This window comes from Ictalurus furcatus, chromosome 5 (assembly GCF_023375685.1).
Source record: "Ictalurus furcatus strain D&B chromosome 5, Billie_1.0, whole genome shotgun sequence".
Lineage (NCBI taxonomy): Eukaryota > Metazoa > Chordata > Actinopteri > Siluriformes > Ictaluridae > Ictalurus > Ictalurus furcatus.
Genome location: NC_071259.1, coordinates 834,203 through 860,278, shown reverse-complemented (window position 1 = coordinate 860,278; position 26,076 = coordinate 834,203). Strand labels below are relative to the sequence as shown.

Below are 26,076 nucleotides of genomic sequence, written 5' to 3'. Positions count from 1 at the left end.
TTAAGCATATTTATTAGACTTTCAATCAACAACTCTATGAAAGATCAAAATTATAGATCAAAATTTTAAATGATCATAAAAATTGTCTTAAGGAGTGGCATTACATCTATTAATGAATTTCAGTACAATATACTGGAAAGAAATAGGCACAAAAAGGACAAGAAATCAGAAAGAACAAAAACCAGCATGCTATATTTATTATTCATTAGTTGCTTAAGTTTTGAAGAAATTTGTTGATAACTGTAAAATAGGCAGAAAAAATGGTTGTGCTCTCTCAGCTCATGATCAAACTCTCACTGAACGAGACATGGTGAGGGGTAGTCAATTACAGCCACATCACCTACAGAAGGAGAAAATAACCAGAAATCATTCTCCAGTTCATGCATTCTCACACAGAACAAACCACAGATACAGCGTGAGCTCTGTGTGTAACTGCTTTGAACAGCTAAATGTATACGGGATGAACAAATTCGACACGTACCGATCTCGTAGTAGTCGTAAACCTTCACAATCCCTGGTTGCAGGTTCTCCACTAGATCGTCCTGCACGATTGTCAGGGTGTACTCTTTTTCAATTCCCTTTGTCAGCTGAAACAGACAGAGATATTAAACGAAATGAATCATCCTGTTGTGTTCAACACGTTCAAAATCCCAGTACAGTATACAGTGATGTGTTCTTACTCCATCCAGATAGATGATAACGTTGCCCTCTATTTCATCCACACGTTTCACAATTCCGTCAGTCGACTGGAAAAACAAAACCGAACACGAGAATAAAAAAAAAACCTGATTTAGCTATATGATATATGAATCTGAGTATCATTATTCTGTCACCGTGGCTCAAAAACGTTGCTGAATAAGTGTACGATAAACATTTATTTCCGTAAGCATGCTTTTCACTCATTATTAAAGGTCTACGTTACGTTAGGATTGGCGTTCGACAGCGTCACAGACGTCTTGTCCGCCGTGAATCCGGACAGAGGCCTGACTTCGATGACCACCATGTTGGTCGTCGGTCGTTTACCGTTATACCTGAAATGAAAAGATCATTAATTACTCACATTAATGAGAGACTAATCACTCATCTTCTCTGATTTCTTCATAAGTGATGAAAAGATATTCTACACAATCAATTACCTGTTCCAATTTTTACCAGTGGAGTAAAAGTAAACAAAACGTTTGCTGGTATTGTTTCTGAAATGTCACGTATTTGATATTAATTTCTTGCTTAGAGAACTGTTGTATAAAATAAATATTGCATTCACAAAGTTTATACCATTAACGTGCTTTATTATAAATACTTTGATAAATCTTACGGTCGTTTTTTCTATATGACAATTCTATATGACTGTTGTTTATAATCACCACAGCGCTGTTGAATTCTTTAATCTGATTGGTCAGATGGTGGTGATTAACTTTCTATCCCAGTTTATGTCAATGTAAACTGACGTCATTCTTTTAATTAAAAAGAAAACAGTTAACTTCGGTAAGCGATAAACCACTTCGTGTCGTGCTGTTATAGGAAAATAATCAACTTTAGGGCGATAACAGTAACTTTGCGTTATCGCACTAACGTGTCATTAATTATTAATAAGTCCTGACTGTGAGACACATTTTATCTGCGCAGTTATATCTGAACATGTTTTTTCACCAAATCTGTGTCACTCCACTGAGCACAGGTTACTGAGTAATAATCATTACATTATAATTACATTAATAATACTTTAACAACTAGACAATCTTTTTAATTGATGCACCAGGAAAGATAATTCAATTGCACCTTTGCCTTCTTTATTTTGTCTTAAGGTAATGAAATTTTGTGCATTTAACCAATAACACAATCTATTGCATGGAGTTTCAGTAGAACTCACATGACAGTAACGGTCACGTCCAGAGATGGCTTTGGGACCCTGCAGTTTCCAGACGCTGAGGCCGAGACGATGAATGAAGAGCGGTCAGGAGGAGGAGGGATGTTGTAGCGCAAAGTGAACTAGAATGGAAAAAAACACACTATTAGCACAACTCATCCACCCAAACTGACCCTCTGAGAACCTGCTTAATTAATAAAGGAACTGAGGTGAGTAAGTAATGTGGGAAATGGTGATGTACAGACCTGCAAGTACACACAACCTTTCCCTTCTGCTGTGACGCTGTAATCTCCATCAACCTCCTGCAGCTGACTCTCCTGATACAGCAGCCTGTTACTCTGATTGATGGTAAACGTGGTAATCACCCCTGATGGTGATGTTATGGTAACAGTTACAGCTCCTGCTGGATTGTAGGTGGCGAGACTGTATTTCGCCAGAGCCTGGAGAGCCACGACAGTGTCCTGTATGATGGATAAGAGTATAAAGAGAACAAATGTCACCCTTTCATGTATGGTGTCCACACTTATCAATCATGTATTTATGCTTTTTTTTTTTTTAAATATATATAAGATTATATACACCATGATCCAGATTTTAATTACAACATTGTTGCTCGTCCCAGTCCAACGTTTCTGTCTGAACTTTTCTAAACTTTTTACACAAAAGTATAATCTAAGTCTGATCAAGTAACAGACAGTAATGCTTTTACCCCCATTTTCCTATAATATGACCCTAACATGAACAGCCAAATATACTGTATAATCACAGTTCTAAATCACATCCCACAATGCTGTTACCATGTTGAACCGTAACCATGACAACAATCATAAATAAATAAAACCGTAGGTTATGAATATATTTACACCTTGCTTTGGCAGTTCTGGATTTACACATGTAGAGTACCATGAAAATCTGATATCTAAAAGTTCTTAGAACAGTGTGAGATGTCACCATAACAACAATCTTATAACTGAGCGACCTGTTTAGTTGCTTGACTTCTTTAGTAAGATGTAAGGTGTTGAAGCTTTGTACCTGTGTAGACTTGAAGCCCCCGAAGGGGTTCTGCTGCTGAGAAAGCCAACGGACGATGCTGGCGCTGTAACCCAGATCAAACCCGGAGAGCTGGGGTCCAGACATCAGAGCCAGAAGTACATACGAGGTCATCTCCACCTCCAAAGAGTCCGTCACAGACCCATCATTCACTCTGCTCCAGTGCCTCCAGCCATCTGAGGGAGATATTAGAGAAATAACCCTTGCAATATAAAATCATTTCCATCAAAAGCCCGACACCAAAACTCAGAAATTTCAACATTTCCCTAAACAGCATCACTATTACACGACACCAAATAGAGATTCCACTACAAACACTAACAAACTACATACAGGACCAAAAATCTCAATTGAACACTAAAACGCCAATACTGGCTGACCTTTGTCACCAATAGCAAAGTACCCAAACCATTAACTACTACATCTACAAAATCACCAACACACAGCTGTAAAACATTCACCAACAAATTCACACTGAAAAACGCCAAACTTCAACAAACACTGACTATCTCCAACAAAAACGTTCATCAAGCACTACACAACATTTTTTCCCACTGAATTACATCCATCCATCCATCCATCTTCTAACGCTTTATCCTTTTCATGGTCACGGGGAACCTGGAACCTATCCCAGGGAGCATCGGACACAAGGCAGGGCACTGAATAACATTTACAAACAAACACTACCCAACACTAAAGAATACTGTTCAAACACTGACATTCTCCTATAAAACACCAACAAATGCAAACTCAATCAACTCAATCCCTTCCCCCAAATAATTTCCATTAGACTCCAACATTCTCTGTCTAAAACAACGTTTTCCGACATTTTCTATACACTTCAACCAAAAACCATCATTCACCCTTAAGCAACAACAAACACCAAAACTCTGAAATACCAACAGTCACTATTACTACACACAGCAAAAATCCTCCAGCAAACACGAATGAAACTCCAAACAGCACCCATATTCTCTACCAAACAACACCAACGCAAGTTCATTACAATCAATCTCTCCAACAAACGATAACATTCATCATCAATCACCAACAACAATCCATCAACAAAAAACTAAACTAAATGCCACCAGTACACAGCCATAAAATATTCACTAACAAATACCAACCAACGCTATGATCACTGAAAAACACAATTCTCCAGCAAACACTGGCAATCTGTAACAAATGCAGACGAACACCAACAAAACTTCAAATACCACCCATATCGTCTATTATTTTTCAACACCAACAACAAACACGACAACAAAATGCCTAACACGGTCATGTTCTTTAGTGTAAATGACTCACCAAACAAATACCAACCAGTACCATAAGCACTGAGAGCACTTCCAGCCAACAATCTCCAAAAAGAAGACAAAAACATTCAACAAACACCAAAACTGGTCAACAAATATCAAATACCAGTGTTGCATTTGCAAACACACTCCAACCAACACCAACAACACAGACAATATTCATTCTCCGACAAATGCCAGAATCCACAATGAAAAAACAACATTCTCCAAAATGGAGACTCCATGGTTTTAAACTGGGACTTGGAGCTCACTATTTAGTCTCTGAAAAACTTTCTTTCTCAGTTGTTCTAATTGCTGTTAATGAGGTGGGTTGTTTTTTTTCACAGCTCCATGGTTAACGTTAACTTTTGCCTACATCTGCTAAATAAATGCTTCTGACTTAGTAAAGCCTGGCCTACACACATACAGAGTCTTGAGCCAGTTGTTGGAGAACGCGTTCAGTTTTCTCTGAGAGATCGTGGAGTTTTTGGTTTGTTTAATAAATAGACGTAAGAGCATCAAACCTGAGAATATAGCCTTTGAATCCAGGTCTGAGATGAGTGTGTTCCTCATCCCCTGATCTCCAGCTAGAGTGAAGGTGTAGAAGAGAAGAGCCTTGGCGTACGTGGAGTTCACCTGAGTGTACGCATTCCTCAAGCACGTAAGACTGCTGTTCACAACAGGATCCTGCCATGCGTAGATGAACAAATGTATGTAATGTTAGATTCTGATTAACTTAGAGATGTTTTGAAGTGCTAGGATGTTACCTGACTTGTGTAATCTCACATCTGTTGATCTGTAAAGCATATATTCCATATTGCTTATCTTTACGGCCAAGTTCCCTGGAAATCTTGGTAGCTGGAAACGTGAACTAACAGTTCGGTAAGTAGCGAGCCAGTAGCTTTAAAATCAACTAAAGGCTGAGTACAATTTTGATTATGTTTATACTAACATACTTAGGTTAGACCTTGACTTTACGTGGATCACCGTGGAGTGACCTCAGAGCCTGTGTTGTGTTGAAGTGAAAGTGCAGCAGTCAGGAATTATGTAGGAAATCCTGGCACTCACTTTTTTAATGTGGTGCGTGTGGATTTCTGTTAGTGTTGTGATGTGAGTTGGATATTTGTAAAGGTTCTCTATTTTGCGGTGAAGTTGGACTGTTAGATTAATGCCTTTGGGGTTTAGGGGACACGTGCCTTCGCTTAAATACTGACCCTGTTCAGTCTCTCCCTGGCATAGTATTTCAAATAAACTATATAATTCATAAAGTGATGCATGGCCGAGATTTACTAAAAACTTCTCAGTGAATCTCAGCAGTGAGTATTCTGTCATCTAACAGTATCATCATCCATAAATTAAAGACAAACAAGTGCATTTAAACTGCCAGAATTTATTCATAATAATCAGCCTCTTTATATGTTGTTTGTGTTCTCAGACAGTGAGGACTTGAATCTACAATTGTATCTAAAGGTAGTTTTAAGGCATAAAGCATGAATAAATATTAACAAAAGTAGCGTTGGATATACTGACTGAATTGTGAAATGTTTTTATATTTATTTTAGATGAATCCCATTCTTATTGTAGTATTTATGGTGTAATGTTTATCGTTGTATCTTCACCACTGTACAATCTGCAATTATCCAAAGTTCGATGACTTTGAGTGCATGAAAAATGCTGACGGTGGAACAGTTTACTCACTGTAATTGTGTAATTGAGTTCCAGCATTGCAGCTGTGATATACGCTGACAGGGTCACCTCATCATTCACCCCTCCCTGAGAGAGAGAGAGAGAGAGAGTGAGAGAGAGAGAACGAAAGTGAGAGAGAGAGAGAGAGAGAGAGAGAGAGAGAGAGAGAATTACATATACTCCATAATACTTCACAACAAGAGTTACATTTCTATTCACCACACCGCTGATTGAATTCTGGATTCTGATTGGTTGGATGGTGTTGATTAATTTCTATAACAGCAGCTCTGATAGTTTTGCGGTGGTAAAAATAACTGCACTTCATCACACCACTATGTCTTTGATTGTTTTCCTCTAACAGCATGTGGTATTGGATTCAGTCTGGTCTCCTGACCTTCATGGCAGTGTCGGAGAGTTGTCCCACTGAGGCAAAGCATCCGTTAGCCTGCTGCTGCTGACCGAGCCAGGCCTTCGCCTGATCTACAAACATCTGATCTACAAATATGTATCGCTTGGCACTTCCGAAAGACTTCATCACGAACGCCGTCAGCCTGAGAACACAAACACAACAGATTTGGATCATTTCAGTAGTCTGAAATCAGGAACACAATCGTTATTTGAATGGTAGAAAAACATAGCAGGAATCTTTTGTTTGTTTGTTTGTTTCGAAGAATAAAAGTAAAATTAACTTTACGTTTATTTTATAGCCATGTAAATGTATATAAAGTTCTCTATAGCTTTAAAAGTAAACAATGAATAAGTTCTAATGTTGATTAACTAAATTACAGTAACCATAATTTTTTTTAAAAATCCCTACAAAATAAACGAAATGTAACAAAATTATGATAATGAGCTGATATGATTAACTGGAACAACGGCACCACCAAGAATAATTTTCTTTGGATCACTAAAAATGAGCACTAATTTCTAAGCATGGATGTAATTATTAATTAATGTACAGTAAGTGTTAATTACTTTTATGACATTTTATAGAAGGAGTCTCCAGTGTGAGTGCTTTGTACCGATCAGAGGTAAAGCTGTAACTTTAAGTCCGAGCAGAGGAGTTTACGCTTTGCAGTTTCTCGGTCTTTAAACAATAAAAACCTGTTTCCATTGAACCTGCACTGCGCGTGTTTAGCTGTTTTCTTCAGATAGCATTTTTTATTTCACCTTCTTATCTGAAAGATCTTCTTACACTACGTTCATCTAGCAGATTTTTAAGCTCTTCTGATAGGTTTCTTCTGTACGTCCCTCGATCCCATTTAAAAACTAATCAGGATTAGAAGTTTTTTCAGTCTCCGCCCCTCGTTTATGGAATTAATTGGCAGTGGACATGCGCCTCGCACCCTCAATTATCATTTTTAAAAAGAGGCTGAAAACGTCTCTCTTCTCCGAAGCATTTTAATTTAATCTTACTATTGTCTAATGTCTGTCTCTATTTGGTTTTATTCTGTTTTTATTTAACGTTTTCTGACTCTGTTCAGCACTCTGCTCAGCTTTGCTGTGTTTAAATGTGCTTTATAAATAAAATTTACTTGCTTACTTTCTTACGAGTCAAAACCTTCATTATTTTATATATGTCATGATTCCCCCTTGAAGCAGCGTGCTCTAAGCACGAATACGCGAGCACCTGCTTTTCCGTTGTTGACCGTAGTGACATCTGGACACGTGTGTTTTGTTTATGTTTCTGTCTCCTCCCTGTTCTGTCATTGGCTGGGATTTCACGTGGGTCTGTATTGCTCTCAGCTGCTAGCGGTTTAGACGCTGATCATGTCCACATATATACCGCGCGCCTCCCAGCACACAACGTGGAAGATTATCATAGTCGTAGTCGTAGTCGTAGTCGTAGTCCATGTCCATGTCCATGTCCATGTCCATGTCCAGAGTTAGTTCGCGCTGGATTATCCGCTTCCAGTCCCTCGTCATAGTTCGTTTCTTGTTTTGTTTATCGACCCTGTTTTCCGTGACCACGACCTAGATTCCTGCCTTGCCCCGTGTATGCCTGTTTGCCAATCGCCTGACCTCTTGCATGTTTATGGATTACGTTTTGGATTTGTCTGCCTGTCTCTCTTTCAAATAAACAACTGTTCATCCTGCACTGGCATCCGTCCTATCTCTGCTCCGTCACGATTCGTGACAATATATTTTTTGTGGTTGTTTTCTATATTTCCTGCTGAATGTCTGACACCTTTTTTTTCTACATTTTATCAAAAAAACAATGCCAATATTTCAGCGTTTGTGCTGTTCAACTTTCAATTTGGTCTGTTTTCTCTGTGACTCACCATGTGTTGCCTGATGCACCGTTCATTCCAAAAGCACTGTAAGATCCATCGTAGTGTTTGTAGGTCAGCTCTCTCTGATATCCTGTGCAGGAGACACACAGTGTTGTGCTTTTTTAAAAACCTACTTTTATCCAAATCTAGTTATTGCCAATTGTCCACTACTACTTAAGTCTCTACCAAGAGCACCGGATTCACTAATTAAGACTTAAAGCACCATATAGAAAGAAAGTACAGACATCAACTCGTTATACTGTACATGCTAAATAGTGGTAATCGTTAACACTAAAATATGTTACCAAGATATGCGCACCCCTACAACGGGCCATACTATTTGTTCAGCTGAGGATTTTGCACTCATCTGTACATTTATAAATTGCCTTATCTTTCATTCTGTGCACTTGCTGTAACCCTCGATTCTACAGAGATGTTATGTCATGTAAAGAGTCCTCACCGCTCACGAGGTAGGTCTCGGCTGTGCTCCTGATCTGGGGCGTGAGCTGGTTGGTGCTCTCCAGGTACTGCAGGATGAAGATGTTGGGAGCAAACAGCAGCATGTTCTGCTCTCCACAGCCGTACGGCATCGCCAGGAGACTCGCCAGGTTCTGTAGAGCTCGGCCCATCAGATCTCCTGCACAGAAAACGTTTTCAAAAGCATGGCCGTGTTTATTTCATTTTCTTTTGTTTTAATTGGATTGTGAAAAGTTGGTGTTACTAAAACGAGCCCAGGTAGCTTTGTGCTTTACTCAGCAAACATGGCTATTTCATATTTATGAAAAACCGTTCAAAGGTTCTTTAATTTGTCTCTCCTTTCCTGTTCAATGAAGGTTCCATGTTCAAAGCTAGAATGGTTTCTTACAGTGTACAAAGTAAAAAAAGAAAATCACAATATAGTGTTCTGAGTGAATAACTCAAAGTGTCCTCCAAGTGATTGATCGGGTCATATTGTGCACCGGTTGATTAAAGGCATGAACAAACAAAGTAAAATGGTCAATTTTTTTATTATTTTCATTCATATATTTAGCTGTTTTAGGTTTTAAAACTGAAATCTATCAGAATATCATCTTAACACATTATTGGCCTTAACACGTTTATAAACTTTCTTTCATGCCATATATTTACCAAAACTGGTTAAACTGATGAAATAGAAACCGTTCTTCAACTCACCCACCACAGAGACGGAAGCCATGGCCGAATCCTCCACGATTATCCTGGGTAGGGATATCGAGACTGTCTTCTCAACTGCACGGTCTAACAGAGAGAAACCAGAGAGAACACGTGATGCAAACTACAAATGACAAACTGAATCAATGGACAATATGGATAATATATTTATATGTTATAAAACAAAAAACGTTAATGAATAAGGTGTGTGTCTGACCTGATGGGCAGAGAAGCTCATTGTAGCTTTTATACTGTTTGGTTCCTTCAGCCTGAAAATGGCAGCAGAATAAAAATACAATCGTAATCCCAATTACAGCGGCAATGTCATATATCAAGGAGGGAACTCTGGACTTCATTTCCCAGCAGCCACTGCACCATATTACATCATTGTCACATGACCACCTGCACCTGTATCACGTTCTTTGTTTAAGGAGCACTCATATATATATATATATATATATATATATATATAGCCACTGTTTGGACTGCTTCCTCGTCTTGCGTATCGTCTATCTATGCTTTTGTCCATGCTTCCATGTTTAGATTTTGCCACATGTTATTGTGTCTTTGTACTTTGTTTGTCTGTTTGTTTGTTTATTAAATGTTAGAAGATCTGCGCTTGCTTCCGTATCCATCTTTGTAACGTGACAGACAATAACAGTGCCGTGTTCAGCGTCAGCAACTTGAGTTCAGAACTTACGTCATTATGTACATGGCTTCCACACTCAATAACTTCAAAACTATGTAATCTACAAATAATGTCAACTTGAGCCTAATGTATCCTGTGAGTGGCCCCTGCATGCAAACTGTCTGAAAATCCCAGAAATGAACACATTTAATATTACGATTTTTTTTTTAGAAGTAATATTGTAATCACCTGCACCAGCAGAGTCTTAATGATAGTGTCGATGCGTCCTTTCTGTGGTACAAAAACCGCATTCTTTCCACACAGAATCGACGACTGCATGGCCTCCGCCTTCACACTGATCGTCACCTTCCCTGAAACACACAGCAAGAAAGCATCGCATTTCATAATGAGCTCAAGTGGGTTTTACAGAAAAATATAAAATTTTGGTAATGATTGCTTTGAATTGAAAATTGTGTTGTTTTATGCCGATTTGAACGCGCCTGTGTTCAAATTCCTGTGTATAATTTGTGTTTAAAATGATGGAAGACATATGGAGATAACTGAGATGATATTCAAATTAAACGTTGAAATGACACACGTATACTGTGTATATAGAATTGTCTATTTTAAAAAAAAATCTATATACTAAATGTGCTTAAATGACAATATTTTTAAATAAATCCACATTCATAAAAGCCTAATTCCGTTTTCATTATCTGATTATTCTCGAAGAGGTGTAAAAACATCAACAGTACTGGAAAGTCCTCCGACAAAAACGTAAAATATGACTCCAGTGCGCTTTTATAATATAGCACAGGCATTTGTTCAAACGAGTTAAAAGTTTTTACCATTTTAACTATTCCTGCTTTGATACTGGAAGAAATGTCAAGTTCCCTGTTCCAGCATTTTCCATGAGCTTTAAGTTTAAAAGCCTGACGTACCCAGAACCTGCGGTGTGATGGTCCAGGAGACGGTCCAGCTCTCGTCAGCACACAGACAGCGTACGTAACTGCAGGTCTTACACTTCTGCGCCGAAAACTGCTTCGAGTCGGCCAAACTCACGTTCACCTTTAACACACAGAGTTTTCATTCCATCAGTTATCTGAAAACTAAGCCAACGTTTCCCTCAGTTGAGCCTTATTCGTGATGAAGCTGTGTGACAAACAGTACTGACTCATTTCAGGCAATGGTCATTTGCAGAGCAAAACACGTTATGAAGATTTTTTTCAGCAATCCCACCACCTGCCCACTGGCTTCCATCCCTTACACAATGCTCCAGATGTTACAATCAGATGTCACAAGACCTCCTCCCCTTCTCTCTTCAATCATAAACAATTCCAGTTTCTTTTGTTTTTTCTTCATACTGTAATAATCTTCCCAACAACATTTTTAGACTGATGGTACTCAGTCATGTGTGGCATCTGTAAGCCACTCTGGATAAGAGTCTGTGCTAAATGCTGTAAATGTAAATGTTAAGTCTTTCTGAAGATAAGTGTGCCTGTGGAATAAAGAATGATGCTCAGTGAGTGGGTGTTGGGAATCATGGAGATCAGTGATTGGGTGTTGGGAATCATGGAGATCGGTGAGTGGGTGTTGGGAATCATGGAGATCGGTGATTGGGTGTTGGGAATCATGGAGATCGGTGAGTGGGTGTTGGGAATCATGGAGATTGGTGAATGGGTGTTGGGAATCATGGAGATCGGTGATTGGGTGTTGATAGTAATGGAGATTGGTGATTGGGTGTTGGGAATCATGGAGATCAGTGATTGGGTTTTTGGAATAATGGAGAACCGTGATTGGATGTTGGGAATAATGGAGATCAATGATTGGATGTTGGGAATAATGGAGATCAGTGATTGGGTGTTTGGAATAATGGAGATCGGTGATTGGATGTTGGGAAAAATGGAGATTGGTGATTTGGTGTTGGGAATAATGGAGACTGGTGATTGGGTGTTTGGAATAATGGAGATCAATGATTGGATGTTGGGAATAATGGAGATCGGTGAATGGGTGTTGGGAATCATGGAGACTAGTGGTTGGGTGTTGGGAATAATGGAGATAGGTGATTGGGTGTTGGGAATAATGGAGATTGGTGATTGGGTGTTGGGAATAATGGAGATCAATGATTGGATGTTGGGAATAATGGAGATCGGTGATTGGGTGTTGGGAATCATGGAGACTAGTGGTTGGGTGTTGGGAATAATGGAGATCGGTGATTGGGTGTTGGGAATAATGGAGATCAATGATTGGATGTTGGGAATAATGGAGATCGGTGATTGGGAATTTGGAATAAAGGGGATCAGTGATTATTTGTTGGGAACATCAGCTTGTGGAAGCTCAACTCAGTCAGGCTTTACACATTGGTGATGAGATGTATAACCAGCAGCTGTGATGTTAGCTGGAGAGCTGTATCGAGTGCAAGACATTCACCAACATCCACTCAAAAAGATGCTACATTTGTTGCTGGGCTCTCTTTATAAAAATAAAGTTGCTAAAGAAGTCAAATACAACCCTAAATCTACTGACAGAGTCACTAAGTGGGCAACACTGTGTGTGAAGAATCCTTGTAGGGAATTGGAAATGCATCTGAATATCATGTTCTGTTAATGCTATGCTGCCATAGTACACATACATGAGAAATGACTGGTTTGAGAAAATATTAGATGAAACGTGTCAGCTCACCATCATACAGCTTCGGAGGTAGTTGAAGACGGTGGCTTTGAGCGTGAACACTTCTCCTCGGATGACGGAGCTCGGCATGGTGAGGCTCACAAAGAACGGCTGGAGGGCAGTTAGCTCGGTTTTCGGGGCAACTCCGAACCCGACGGGTGACGTACAAAACGCATCAGCCTGCCACGTAGTGATGGAGCCCGGGACTGTTTTACTAAGCTGCTTCACTCCAGACTTACTGTACAGGAAATAACAATGACTCAGTAACACACACCGCAAAAAAGGTGGAAAATCCACTTAAACAATCTTCAGTACACACCTGACTGGAACAAGATCCCAAATCCACGTGACTGGGAAATATTTGCGGACGGTAGAGATTGGTTTGGGTAGAAGTCTGTCAGTGGAAACCCTGTCTACAAGAGCCGGTCCGTCTATGCTTTCAACTCTGTCTACGAGAGCCGGTTCGTCTATGCTTTCAGCTGTGGATGTGAAAACAATTTCTAAGCTATATAACAAAATAAAATACTGTACGTGTATTCATGCCAAAAGAAATAGTGACCATAAAAAATAAAACACTCACTCCTCATATACGGCAAAACATCAGAGCACGCAGAAGTTTTTCTGATATCAGTGTTGGTCATGATCTTGATTCCAACATCCTGAGAAGAAACACAAAATAGTATCACAACCACACACGTGGTCATCTCCCAAAAGAAAAGAAAACCATGCCATACTGCTGAACTGAGTGCTGAATATTTCAGGCATAAATGACTCCTTGTTGGAAAATAATCAAAGACTCCAGGAAAGTTGCCAACAATTAGATCTTTCATGTATTTACATTTATCCATTTAGAGTTATATTTAATGGTGTGGAAATGTCCACAAAACAAGTTAGCTGTCAGAGCTGCTGTTACAGAAAATGAATCAACACCTTCTGACCTATCAGAGTCCAGAATTCAACAGCGCTGTACTATAATAAGACATATTGCATAAATGATTCTTATTGCATGCCTAATCAAGAAGGATAAGAGATCCAATGACAAAGTCTTACTTTAAAGATGCTGTACACATCGACTCTTCCGTTGTAAGGAAAATAACGGATCGATCTTTCCATTACTTCTCTGAAAGGTGGGCGTCTCCGGCATGGGTACGAATCCTCATCATAGACGTTGTAGGGATATCCTGATAACATCTGGACAGGCAGCATGTTGAACACCTGGAATAATGGAATGACGTTATTCGGCATTATGTGTACCATTGTGATCCCTTTTAAACACTACATTAGGGTTCAAAAGTCCACTACAAATAATTGTTACAGTATTATTACCAACAGGGCACGTATTAAACACACGTACGTTTTAAATTGCATTTAAATGAAAAAAATATATATGTTTCAATTGACTTACGAGTTGATTTATTTATTTATTTTTCGACCAAAATGCCGAATTTGAAATTTTATTTAATTAACAATAACTAAGCATACTTTAACAATGAACAATGACCTCATTTGAATAGTAACTACAATTTTTGTGTATCGTTAATAAGGACAGTATTTCTCATAAAGCAAAACAGAAAATCTGTAAAATAGTACTTATTAAATAAATTTCCAAAGATTTTGAAATATAAAAGTTATTCAGTGACACTGATATCAAAGTTCCCCTGACATTTAAGGTATAACATTTTATTTAAATATACTATTACTCAGTTTCAGTTTTATATTTGTCAAATTTTATATGAATTAATTATGAGTAACAAAACAAAGACATAAACACATTTACATTGGTCATTATTGTCTTAAAATTCATAACGGAGTGACGTTCTTCCAGTTTTACTGTGGTTTTAACCCTGATCTGTAACAGTCCTGGGCTTTGAACTCACTATTCAGACCCTCGCTATTACACGATCAAAATGAGCTGAATGACTGAAATGGTGGACATCGTGTAAGTTTGAACTCACAGATTCAATGTTGAGTTCTTTCTCCGGTTGCAGCAGAAGCAGACTCTTGTCAATGGCTCTCACTGAACACAGCGAGCCTGGAGCAGCTTTAAGGGTCAGTGACGTCTTATCACCAGGAAGCTCAGAAGGAGATGTGAAATTCAGAGACACCTGAAAAATCATGACAAAAATAAACAAATAAATGAAAAATGTTACGGATGCACTCTATTATATAACCCTGCTCATCAATGTGTGAAGCATGGTGGTGGGAGCATCATGTCGTTGGTTGTTTCATCAGTAGGGACTAGGAAACAGGGGTTCAGGGGTCACTGGGGTCACATGGCATCACTTAAGGGTCAATACAAATCCTTTAAAATGATATTTAATTGTAATAACACTACTTTCTAGGTAAAGAAAACTACTATGGACAACGAATAAACAAAATACTACAACTTGACTGAATTTCTGACCTTGTTAGTCAAACACGGCTGAACGGCGTAGTTCATGCTGTCTGCCACGGCTTCGCCAGTGGAAAGGAGTGTGTACAGGACCACCTGAGCGACCGGGGACAACTTGTTCACATTCTGCAGTGTCAGAACCACTTGGCCCTTGATCTCGGCTACTAAAACAGATCATTTCATAGTTTCATGCATTGGCCACAAGCACATCATGATTTTAAAAGTTTTAAAACGGAAAAATATATCGCAATAAGAATGTCAGATATGTAGCTCATATTGAATCAAAGTTCTACAGCACTTTTCGAGTTCTTTTCGCTTTGTGTATGGATTGTTTACTAACCTTGTCTCGGGCTGCGGGGCACCGTGAGTTGTCCTTTCTGAACTAAATGTCCTCTGGACATCACCTACAGACACCCAGCACAGCCCAGGAGAACGAGTCATTCAAAACTGAACCAACTTTAATGCATGATCAGACTAACTGTCCTTGTGCAGAGATGATTGGCTGAAGGATTTGATTGGACAAATTGGCACAAATTGGAGTGATGGATTTGATTGGACAAATTGGCACAAAGCTGATGGATTTGATTGGACATTTAAACTATAATACATAATATAGTTAAAATACACAAAACTGTATTTGGTTAAATTACATTTAATATATCAGTGATGAGCTCTGTAACTTGTAAAGTATAGGTCCAACTGAACCATATGTAAAGAGTACAAGTCTTTATAAGTTCTCCTTTTCAGATAGAAATCATTGTACAGCACAAATCCTTTCAAATAATACTCAAGTACGGTCAAAACAGGCATTTCTGAGAAAGGATAGTCACAAGGGCTGCACAACTAATTCATAAAATCGATAAAATTCAATAATAAAAATGTGTCAGATCATGATGATTATTTGGTCTACATGATAAGGCATGCTGTGGGAGTATTTTTAATGGTGTATATACAGTATAATGGTCTCAAGTCATTTTTCAATAATCGATTAATCATAAAAATCTATATAATCTTTAGTTCAGCCCTATTAACCACCAAAGAAAAGAACATCATGTGTTATAAAAGTTCTTGTTTATAATCCCATGTTATAATGTTATAATGAAAGCCGGACGCACCATGTAGTAGAAGGTCCTCTGGCCTAATCCAGGTGGTCTGTATGAGCTGTCACGTATCAGGTACTGAGCCACAACGGAAGCACTTTTATCACAGCTGAAAGGCGTCGAGTTGCTCTTCAGTTCAATAAAACTCTGGCTCTTGGAGTAGAACGGCTGAAGCCAGAGGTAGGCGGAGGGGTAGTATGGCATGAGACGATTATTCTCATATATAAATTCTCTCTCAGTCTTTTCATACCGAGCCTAAAGAAAATTAAGAGAAAAACAGGAAATAAAGCACCATGATGTGATACCAAAACGCTGTTCAGTTCTGGATTCTGATTGGTCAGAAGGTGTGGATGTATATATATATATATATATATATATATATATATATATATATATATATATATATATATATATAAAACAGCAGCTCTAAAAGAAATGGAGCTGCAAATTACATTTACATTTACGGCATTTGGCAGACGCCCTTATCCAGAGCGACTCGTTTATACATCTGAGCAGTTGAGGGTTAAGGGCCTCGCTCAAGGGTTTCAACTCATGACCTTCTAGTCAGTAGCCCAATGTCTTAACCACTGAGCTACCAATGCCCAAACCGCAGAGTTATACTGTATTCATGCACTAATTCTAATGTGTGTATAATATTTATGGAAGGAGTCTCCAGTGTCAGCGCTTTGTAAGAAGTAAAGCTGTAACTTCAGTTTTCCGACAACTTCAGCACAGGAGTTTACACTTTATGGTTTCTCGGTAACATGAACTTTTTTTGTCTTATTAACTTATAGAGAGATAAAAAGTGAGACTGGTGAGGGAACGACTGTTTATAGCTGCTATAACGTAAGTGAAATCAGGAACTACCTTGTTTCACGTCCATTACATGACATTACATCACTATAAGTGGATAAAAGTACACTTTGTCATTCTTTAATGATTTTTATTTATTTATTGTTGCTGTGGTGTAAGAGGAATAAAGCTCTTCAGCACATGCTGTTATAGAAAATAATCATAATTATTTATAGCAATATATTATAATATTTTTTAAAACACTCACTATCTTATCCTCAGCTTGCTTATTAGCAATATAACCAATATGATTTAAAAATAAAAATAAAAATGAATACACATTTATTCCACTTTGTTATTTTCAGGTTTAAATGACTCCAAACATGTTTGATCTATTACAATCTTTTTAAAATATTTGATTAACTACATTTCATGTTTTATTTATTTTAAATAAAAATGAATATTTTTGGCACATGCTGTAACTAAATCTCTATTCACAGGAGGGTCTTCTTTTTCCATGTGAACTGAACATAAAGGTTCATTTTTTGTATTTAAAAAAAAAAAGGAAATAAAGACTCCGCCCACCGTTAAAGAGACTGGCTGCAAACCCCAAGGTTCAGTGTCGAGGGACAACGGTGCGACCCCTTCGTCATTCGTAACCAGCGTCTGAACTGAATTGATATTATTGCCGTAACTTAGAGTCAGATACACCAGTTTCCCTTTCACAGGATTGGAATTTGGGTCAGTCAGTTTAATCTAATGGAAAAGAACAAGAAACAAAAACATCAAATCATCTGAGCTGTTATAGAAAGAGGAAAATGAGCATGAACACTGACTTTAATTACGCAATAGTAACTAGCTAGCTAGCATGGTCGGATAGTAGTTTTAATTACACCATATACTGTAAAACTTAGGCAAAATGTTAAAACTTTATAATGAATTTAACTGTACAATAGTAGATCGTTAACTAGCTAGCAAACCTGGATAAATACTATAGTTCACCTAACCAGCACGCCTAACTAGTACATTAGCACCGTGTAATGAGCAATAAAGAGGTCCATATCATATTTACCTTTCCTACATACGCCATTCCGGGCTTAAACGTTGTTGGTGAATCCTCAAACGAAAGGTTGACAATATTAGTTGTTATACTAGAGCTTCCTGAACCCTTCATAATCACGCCTACAAGATAAAAAAAAAAAAAACGTTAAATAAAATCATATTGTTATGTCAAAATTACATAAATGTAGTTGGTCATCAAAGACATGTTTGATCCAGAGGCTTATTTCATTTTTAACTGGTCATCATCATCATCATCATCATCATAAACATTCATACTTATATATTATAACGAAGGTATTATTATCAGAGGCTTGATTTTTGGAATCTTTTACCAGTGCCGTATTCTTCCACTTCACTATTAACGCTGATTATAGTTTCATAGCGTGAATCGGTCAGCGCGTATTCAGTCAGATTTAAGTTAATTCGTCCACACCCCATCCTGTCGGTCTAAAACAGAAAAAAAAAGTCCTTTATTAAACACTTATCATGGTAGTTTTAATACTGATGCATGTACTGTGATTAACATCATGGACTGAAGTCCGGAATTAGGTCAGAATTCCTTCGGGAATGGCCAGGAGTGGGAATTTAAAAGAAGGTTCCCATGTACACCTCTAATTTACCTGACCCTAACCCTAACCATGTACACCTCTAAGTTACCTAACCCTAACCCTAACCCTAACCATGTACACCTCTAAGTTACCTAACCCTAACCCTAACCCTAACCATGTACACCTCTAAGTTACCTAACCCTAACCCTAACCCTAACCATGTACACCTCTGTTAGCTAATCCTAACCCTAACCATGTACACCTCTAAGTTACCTAACCCTAACCATGTACACCTCTAAGTTACCTAACCCTAACCCTGTACACCTCTAAGTTACCTAACCCTAACCCTAACCATGTACACCTCTAAGTTACCTAACCCTAACCCTGTACACCTCTAAGTTACCTAACCCTAACCCTAACCATGTACACCTCTAAGTTACCTAACCCTAACCCTAACCATGTACACCTCTAAGTTACCTAACCCTAACCCTAACCATGTACACCTCTAAGTTACCTAACCCTAACCCTAACCCTAACCATGTACACCTCTGTTATCTAACCCTAACCCTAACCATGTACACCTCTAAGTTACCTAACCCTAACCCTAACCATGTACACCTCTAAGTTACCTAACCCTAACCCTAACCCTAACCATGTACACCTCTGTTATCTAACCCTAACCCTAACCATGTACACCTCTAAGTTACCTAACCCTAACCATGTACACCTCTAAGTTACCTAACCCTAACCATGTACACCTCTAAGTTACCTAACCCTAACCCTAACCCTAACCATGTACACCTCTGTTATCTAACCCTAACCCTAACCATGTACACCTCTAAGTTACCTAACCCTAACCATGTACACCTCTAAGTTACCTAACCCTAACCCTAACCATGTACACCTCTAAGTTACCTAACCCTAACCCTAACCCTAACCATGTACACCTCTGTTATCTAACCCTAACCCTAACCCTGTACACCTCTAAGTTACCTAACCCTAACCCTAACCATGTACACCTCTAAGTTACCTAACCCTAACCCTAACCATGTACACCTCTAAGTTACCTAACCCTAACCCTAACCATGCACACCTCTAAGTTACCTAACCCTAACCCTGTACACCTCTAAGTTACCTAACCCTAACCCTAACCATGTACACCTCTGTTACCTAACCCTAACCCTAACCATGTACACCTCTGTCATCTAACCCTAACCCTAACCATGCACACCTCTGTTATCTAATCCTAACCCTAACCATGTACACCTCTGTTATCTAATCCTAACCCTAACCATGTACACCTCTGTTATCTAATCCTAACCCTAACCATGTACACCTCTGTTATCTAATCCTAACCCTAACCATGTACACCTCTGTTATCTAACCCTAACCCTAACCCTAACCATGTACACCTCTAAGTTACAGTAACTTCAATGTAAAGCATTACACTTAAGTGTTCATAAAGAAGGTTAAAGTGAGCATAAGGGTTGGGAAATAGTTCAAATAGTTTTTGGGGTTTTTTTTATTAAAGAAACGTGTTAAAATGAGTAAGTGCAGGAAGTGTAGAGATTTGCTTTGGAGCATTTTCTGTTGATTTTATAGAGTTTAGCTCGAGCAGACTAACCTGCAGGGTATAATTTCTGCAGAGGTCTGATGCCTGTAAGCTTGATGGCCGACGCCACCAGTATCTGTAGCTGTTATGGCAGACTGTGGCCTTCACCGTACCGTTCACCGGCTTCCCGTATGTATATCTGCAGAGAATGGAAAAACAAATATCATGGAATAATAATTTATTATTATATTTAACATTATAATGGCATGTGTTTGAGTTAAGAAATCATTTTAAAGTGAAACCATGCTAAAAACATAATTTTTTTGTGTTCAGCAAAAGGTTTCAATAACAATATGTTTTTAAAAAGTAAGATTTAGCTTATAGATATTATTTCATGTACTGTACAGTGTCCACATGAAGACTGCTTTTAAAAATATTACTAGTTATAAATCACCTCCAAAACACTCGAATGTTTTATGTACCATTATCCTTCATTTTTTATTGCTCCATTAAGTGTTGGCCCCCCCTGATCCAACATGGATGCACAGTATGTCTGTCTAAAGTTTCTACACAGAAATGCCTAATCAATTAAAACAATTTTAGTGTGTATCAAACATTACTAGCTTTATAACATAAGGAATTATTATCGTGTAATTACAGTATTTGATAAATATATAAATATAAATATACATTTTCTATCATTCTGAACATCAAGGTTTTAGTTTAAATGTTCACGTTTTGATATAAAATAGTCACTACACTTTTTTAACGTGAGGGATTTTAATTCGCTTGTCATTTTAAAATTAATTAAACTTTCTAAACATCAGGGAAATGTTAATATCTGTTACAATGGTATTGATAAAATTAAAATGAAACCATCTAGACATGACCTGGAGTGATGAAACAGAACATTAATGAGTAGTGATCACTCACTTCGCACACACGTTCAGCGTCATGAACGTGTCCAGGATGGTTATGACTGGAGGAAGCTGCACCGTCACTTCAAACGTCGGCAGCACTGTACGAGACGATAAACATTGGTGTTTTGCAAGGCAAGATCATTTACTTCATTAAGATCACACTTTGTTCTTTTATTCTATTCAAATTAGTAGAAAATTTTGGGGGAAAGTATAGCCGGAAGCAGCGATCATAGGGGTCCAAGCACTACTTCTTGACAGTTGTGCAATTGTTTATGTAAAAGTCTATAATGTTTCTATTTGAGATAAGAACACACTATTAGGAACAACGCCTACATCTAGAACCCTAAATGGTGCATCAGTTTGTCCCTAAATATTCTGCACAGAACCATATTTATGGCATTTGGCAGACACCCTTATCCAGAGCGACTTACATTTAGTCATACGGTCAGACATTTAGTTATACAGTATATATAGTTATATACAGTCACGTACATAAATATTTGAATATTGACAGAGTTCTTGTTAGCTGTCTGCTGCAGTATACTGGAGTTGGAATTAAATAATGAATTCAGCTTTAATTTGAGGGTATTTACATCCAACTAATGGGAAGGGTGTAGGAATTATAGCAATTTTTTTTGTGTGTGTGTGTGTGTGTGTGTGTGTGTGTGTGTGTGTCCACCCCCATTTGTTTTAATGATCCAAAAGCATCTGGACAACTTAACATGGTGATAAATTAAATTGTCATTTTAATACTCGGTTGCAAATCCTTTGAGATCAATGACTGCCTATCCGTAGATGACACCAGACACTGGGTTTCTTCCATGGTGATGTTCTACAGCTGTCTTCAGTTCTTGTTTGTTCACGGGGTGTTTTGTCTTCGGTTTTACTTTCAGCGTGTGAAATGCAGCTCGATTGGATTCGTGTCAGGTGATTGACTTGGATATTGAACAACATTCCACTTCTTTGTTATAAAAAGTCTTTGGTTGCTTTAAAAGTATGCACCGGGTCATATAATATCGCCCCGTGCACGTCACAATTCGCCCTGCTGCTTTTCTCAGCAGTCATATCATCGGTGAATACAAGGAGAACCGGTTCCACCGGCAGCCGACACACCCACGCCGTAATATGAGGTGATATGCTTGTGATCATGAGCAGTTCCTGCCCTTCTCCATACTCTTCTCTTGACATCATTCTGGTACAAGTTGGTCTTTTTTTCATCTATCCACAGGACAGTGTACCAGAACTGTATGGGATGTTTTTGCCAAAATGGAATCTGGTCAATGGCTTACATCTTAAGGAAACCCTCTATATTTACTCTGGTGAAGTCGTCTCTTGATTGATGACCTTGACACAGATACACCTACCTCCTATTGCGAAGGGATTTTTCTTCACCAGAGAAAGAATTCTTCTATCATCCACCACAAACGTTTTAAAAATGTACCAAAGAGTAGATTTGGCCACGCTTAATGTTTTTGCTGCCTCTCTGATGGGTTTGTTTGGATTTTTCAGTCTAACAATGGCTCACTTCACTGGCAGTGATACGTAGCTCTTTGGACTTCATATTGAGAGTTAACATCAACAGATTCCAAATGTCACACATGAAATCCCCTCTAGTAAGCATTTCACAGACACAAATTTTTGGTGGTGACAAATTCACTAAGGAATCATTTTTAGGACTCGTATTTGCATTACAAACAGTGTATTTAAGGGCTTTTGGATAAAAACAACATGTTAAATGACTGTTTCCGTAAATAAAATATTCTAAGCACGTTAATGAAAATAACCCAGGCCTGACCGTAGTCCTTGACTTGGAAGGTTTCTGAGATCTGTTCGAGATTCTTGTTCCAGACTGTGATGACGTAATATCCATTTGTAGCCTCGGAGTTTAAGGGATACGACAGATCCACGAGGCCGCTGTTCGTGGAGACGTTCAGCCACTGACCAATACGGTTCGAGTTCGGGTCCTGAAAGCGAAATCCACACACATAACACAGGGCCAAGAGCTCAAAAACATCCATTACTAAAGAAAATGACATTGAATTTTTATACAGTGTTTCCTGGGACCTTCCATGTTTCCTAAGAGCACATCATTTTATTCAGCCATTAAATGAGGATGGGTTCCCTTCTGAGTCGGGTTCCTCTCAAGGTTTCTTCCTCTTAAAACATCTTAGGGAGTTTTTCCTTGCCACCGTCGCCACTCAGTGGCTTGCTCAGTTGGGATAAATTCGCACCTTTAATATCTGTATACCATGTTGATATTTCTGTAAAGCTGCTTTGAGACAATGTCTATTGTAAAAAGCGCTATACAAATAAAATTGAATTGAATTGAATTGAAAAATGTACGTTTTTATTAAAAAATATTTATTATAAATGCAAAAATTTCTCAGACAATAAGTGTTGAACGTTGCTCACGGCATCGTACCTGCAGTTCTATTGTTGGAAACTGGAAAAAAGAAGAAAAAAAAGAGCTGTTATAATCATGTAAAACATTTATAGTAACAATTTCTATTAATCCTGAAATCATAAATCATCAAATAGTATCTTCTTATTAATTTCATCATAATTCAGGCACTGTAAATCCAGAAGAAAATTCTTTTAATTATACTAATCATTTTATTTTTATTATTATTATTGATATTTTAATTTATATATATTTTTAAAACTCTTTTTTATAGCTTTTTAAACTTTAAAACAGTTTCAATTCAATCATATTCAGTCTTTCTTTTTTCTTTTTTTTGCATTGATATACTTTAAATATCATTATTATGTCACTATACTAAAGAACAAAGCTTTTTTCTTTTAAATATTCTTAACTTAGACACAGATCATAATGGTATACAAAGATTATTGCATGAATTCCAAGTATTTTTTTTGTACTGGAATTAATTTAATTCTAGTACTCTTCGTTTTTTTTGTGTGTTGTTCTGTTTTATTAGTTTTTAACATGTAGTTATGTTCAAATTCTGTAATAAGTTTGAACTTGGATTTTTCTAAATGTTTATTCATGTTTAATTTTAATATAACAAATATTGAATAATTATTATTAATAATAATTTAATAATAATTAATATTTTAATAATTTTAATGCTCACAAAGCTGTTTCGCCAAATTGCATTAAAAACAATAAGCACTGTTATCATTATTGATTATTTATTTATTTATTTGTTTATTTATTTATTTGAATCCTCATGTATTTAGAGAAGCGATAAAGGTTTCTGTACCGTCTGATTGTAGGTGAAGAAGTTGGAATCCAGAGAGACGACGCGGAACATCACTGCAGAGAAGAGAAAGATCATATTTATGATGTTTCATTTCAATGTTATGAACACATCCTTAAATCACTCACAGTGTAACGGGTAGCTAAAGGCACATAGACACATGAGTATCAAAGGCACCAGGAACTGAAGAAAAAGACACGTTCAAGACTTTACGTTTTATAGCACGGCACTGCTGAGTTCTGGCTCGTGATTGGTCAGGAGGTTGTTGATTAGTTTTCTATAACAGCAGCTCTGACAGTAGCGCAGCTGCCAATCTCAGGTTAATATCAATGCGCTCGTTTCTATAGCAACAGCTCGTTCATGGGGATGTGTACAGTGGATAACGGCATAAATGACTTTTATGTTTTAACATGGAAGGAGTCTCCAGTGTCAGTGTCAGAAAGAAAAGAGAGGGCTGGTGACAGAACGACTGTTTATAGCTGCTATAACGTAAGCGAGAACACGAACTCAGTCGTTTTGCAGACATTCCACAGAACTGAATTGACCTGTAAATGGATCAAACGTGTGATGCGTTACCCGTTTGTCCTGGTTTGTAGATGGGTTTATCGGTAGCAATGATGTTCAGTTTAGTCGGAGGTATGATGAGGATGTTTGTCGTCTTGTTCTGCAATGTGTTCCCTTCGAACTGAATGTTAATAGACGCCACTGATTCCACGCTTACGACAGGAACCTGTTAGAAATAAAACCTCAAAATCTCAGTTGTGCCTGCATGAGACAATTATTATTATTATTATTATTATTATTATTATTATTATTATTATTATATAGTAATATAATCATTTTTAGTAATTGATCCGGGTAGGGGTGGACCTAATTTCTGGGATGGAAAAAAATATAAACAGAAGTTTGAGACAAATAAATTATTGAGTTATGTCCAATATTATACAATAGTTATGTATTGCAAATCATTATTACATAGATATCGTTAAAAGCTGATGTTATGATGATGTCATTATGAGGAGTCGGACCTGAAAGGGGACACATCGGTAGTATTCTTGTATTACACGCAATTCCTTCAAAAGAGTGGCTCTGTTTTGGTTGTACTCCAGGGTCACAATCAGTGAAACAGATTGACGAGAGTTGACTGTGACGCATAGCGTCTCTGTGGTGCCCCCTACAGCCTGGGAGGTCACGGCCAGTAGGTAAAAGCTGAATGGAGACAAAAAAGAAGGCAAATGAATTTTGATCTTTACGTAGCAGTGCTCTGTGCCGTTGATCCTGCCAGTCTACATTTTATAGCCACAGAATTATATCTCCAATCTCTCTTTATATTCATCACTGACGATTATCACAAATAATAACACTAGCGGTGAAGCACACGTAAACTCGGTACAGTACAGTACGGGAATAAAAGATGATGGGAATGAAACAGACAATAAAATGGCTTTTACTCTCAATGCAAAATGAACATAATGTATATAAAAATTATTTTTAAATGTCTTTAATGCAAACTTAAACAAAGCATGTCATTTGCATTTGCAGAAAATAGTAAAATATATCATATATATATATATATATATATATATATATATATATATCATTATTATATATATATTTCAAAATTTGATAAATCTCAAAGGTCCTTACGTGTCATTTGCAGTTTTCTGAGCTACGGTGCTTAGAAAAAGCAATGAAAGTGCAGAAATCACTCCCGAAAGATGCATCCTGCGACAGACTCTGTACCCGATCAGATCAGATATGATGAGCCAAGAGCACTAATGGTATTTATAAACCTCCACTCCACCCAAATTCCACACCCAAAAAATGTCTCAAGTGTTCGTTATTGGGCGAGC

General features: G+C 37.8%; 1 protein-coding gene across 1 annotated transcript; it reads right to left on the bottom strand.

Moving 5' to 3' along the window:
* LOC128607317 (alpha-2-macroglobulin-like protein 1) lies at positions 1–26,076 on the bottom strand. The gene is made up of 35 exons (XM_053624051.1): positions 25,871–26,076; positions 25,252–25,432; positions 24,800–24,953; positions 24,227–24,279; positions 23,428–23,448; positions 22,801–22,969; positions 21,019–21,103; positions 20,158–20,284; positions 18,318–18,432; positions 17,996–18,105; positions 17,509–17,679; positions 16,147–16,386; positions 15,372–15,435; positions 15,044–15,195; positions 14,595–14,744; positions 13,690–13,854; positions 13,220–13,298; positions 12,959–13,118; positions 12,652–12,877; positions 10,911–11,037; positions 10,219–10,340; positions 9,559–9,610; positions 9,345–9,428; positions 8,632–8,808; positions 8,181–8,262; positions 6,293–6,449; positions 5,911–5,985; positions 4,737–4,899; positions 2,900–3,093; positions 2,113–2,328; positions 1,871–1,989; positions 923–1,031; positions 681–746; positions 482–587; positions 1–340 (listed from the first exon to the last, which is right to left on the bottom strand). Exons 1-35 carry the CDS (start codon positions 25,945–25,947, stop codon positions 294–296), a joined length of 4,395 nt encoding a protein of 1,464 aa, XP_053480026.1. The 5' UTR covers positions 25,948–26,076; the 3' UTR covers positions 1–293.

Coding starts and splice junctions, on each gene's coding strand:
- LOC128607317 (XM_053624051.1), bottom strand. CDS start 25,947: ATGCATCTTTCGGGAGTGATTTCTGCACTTTCATTGCTTTTTCTAAGC. Junction 9,611..10,218: donor TTAAGACTCTGCTGGTGCAG/GTGATTACAATA, acceptor TGCCATTTTCAG/GCTGAAGGAACCAAACAGTA. Junction 1,990..2,112: donor AAGGTTGTGTGTACTTGCAG/GTCTGTACATCA, acceptor TTTCCATTCTAG/TTCACTTTGCGCTACAACAT.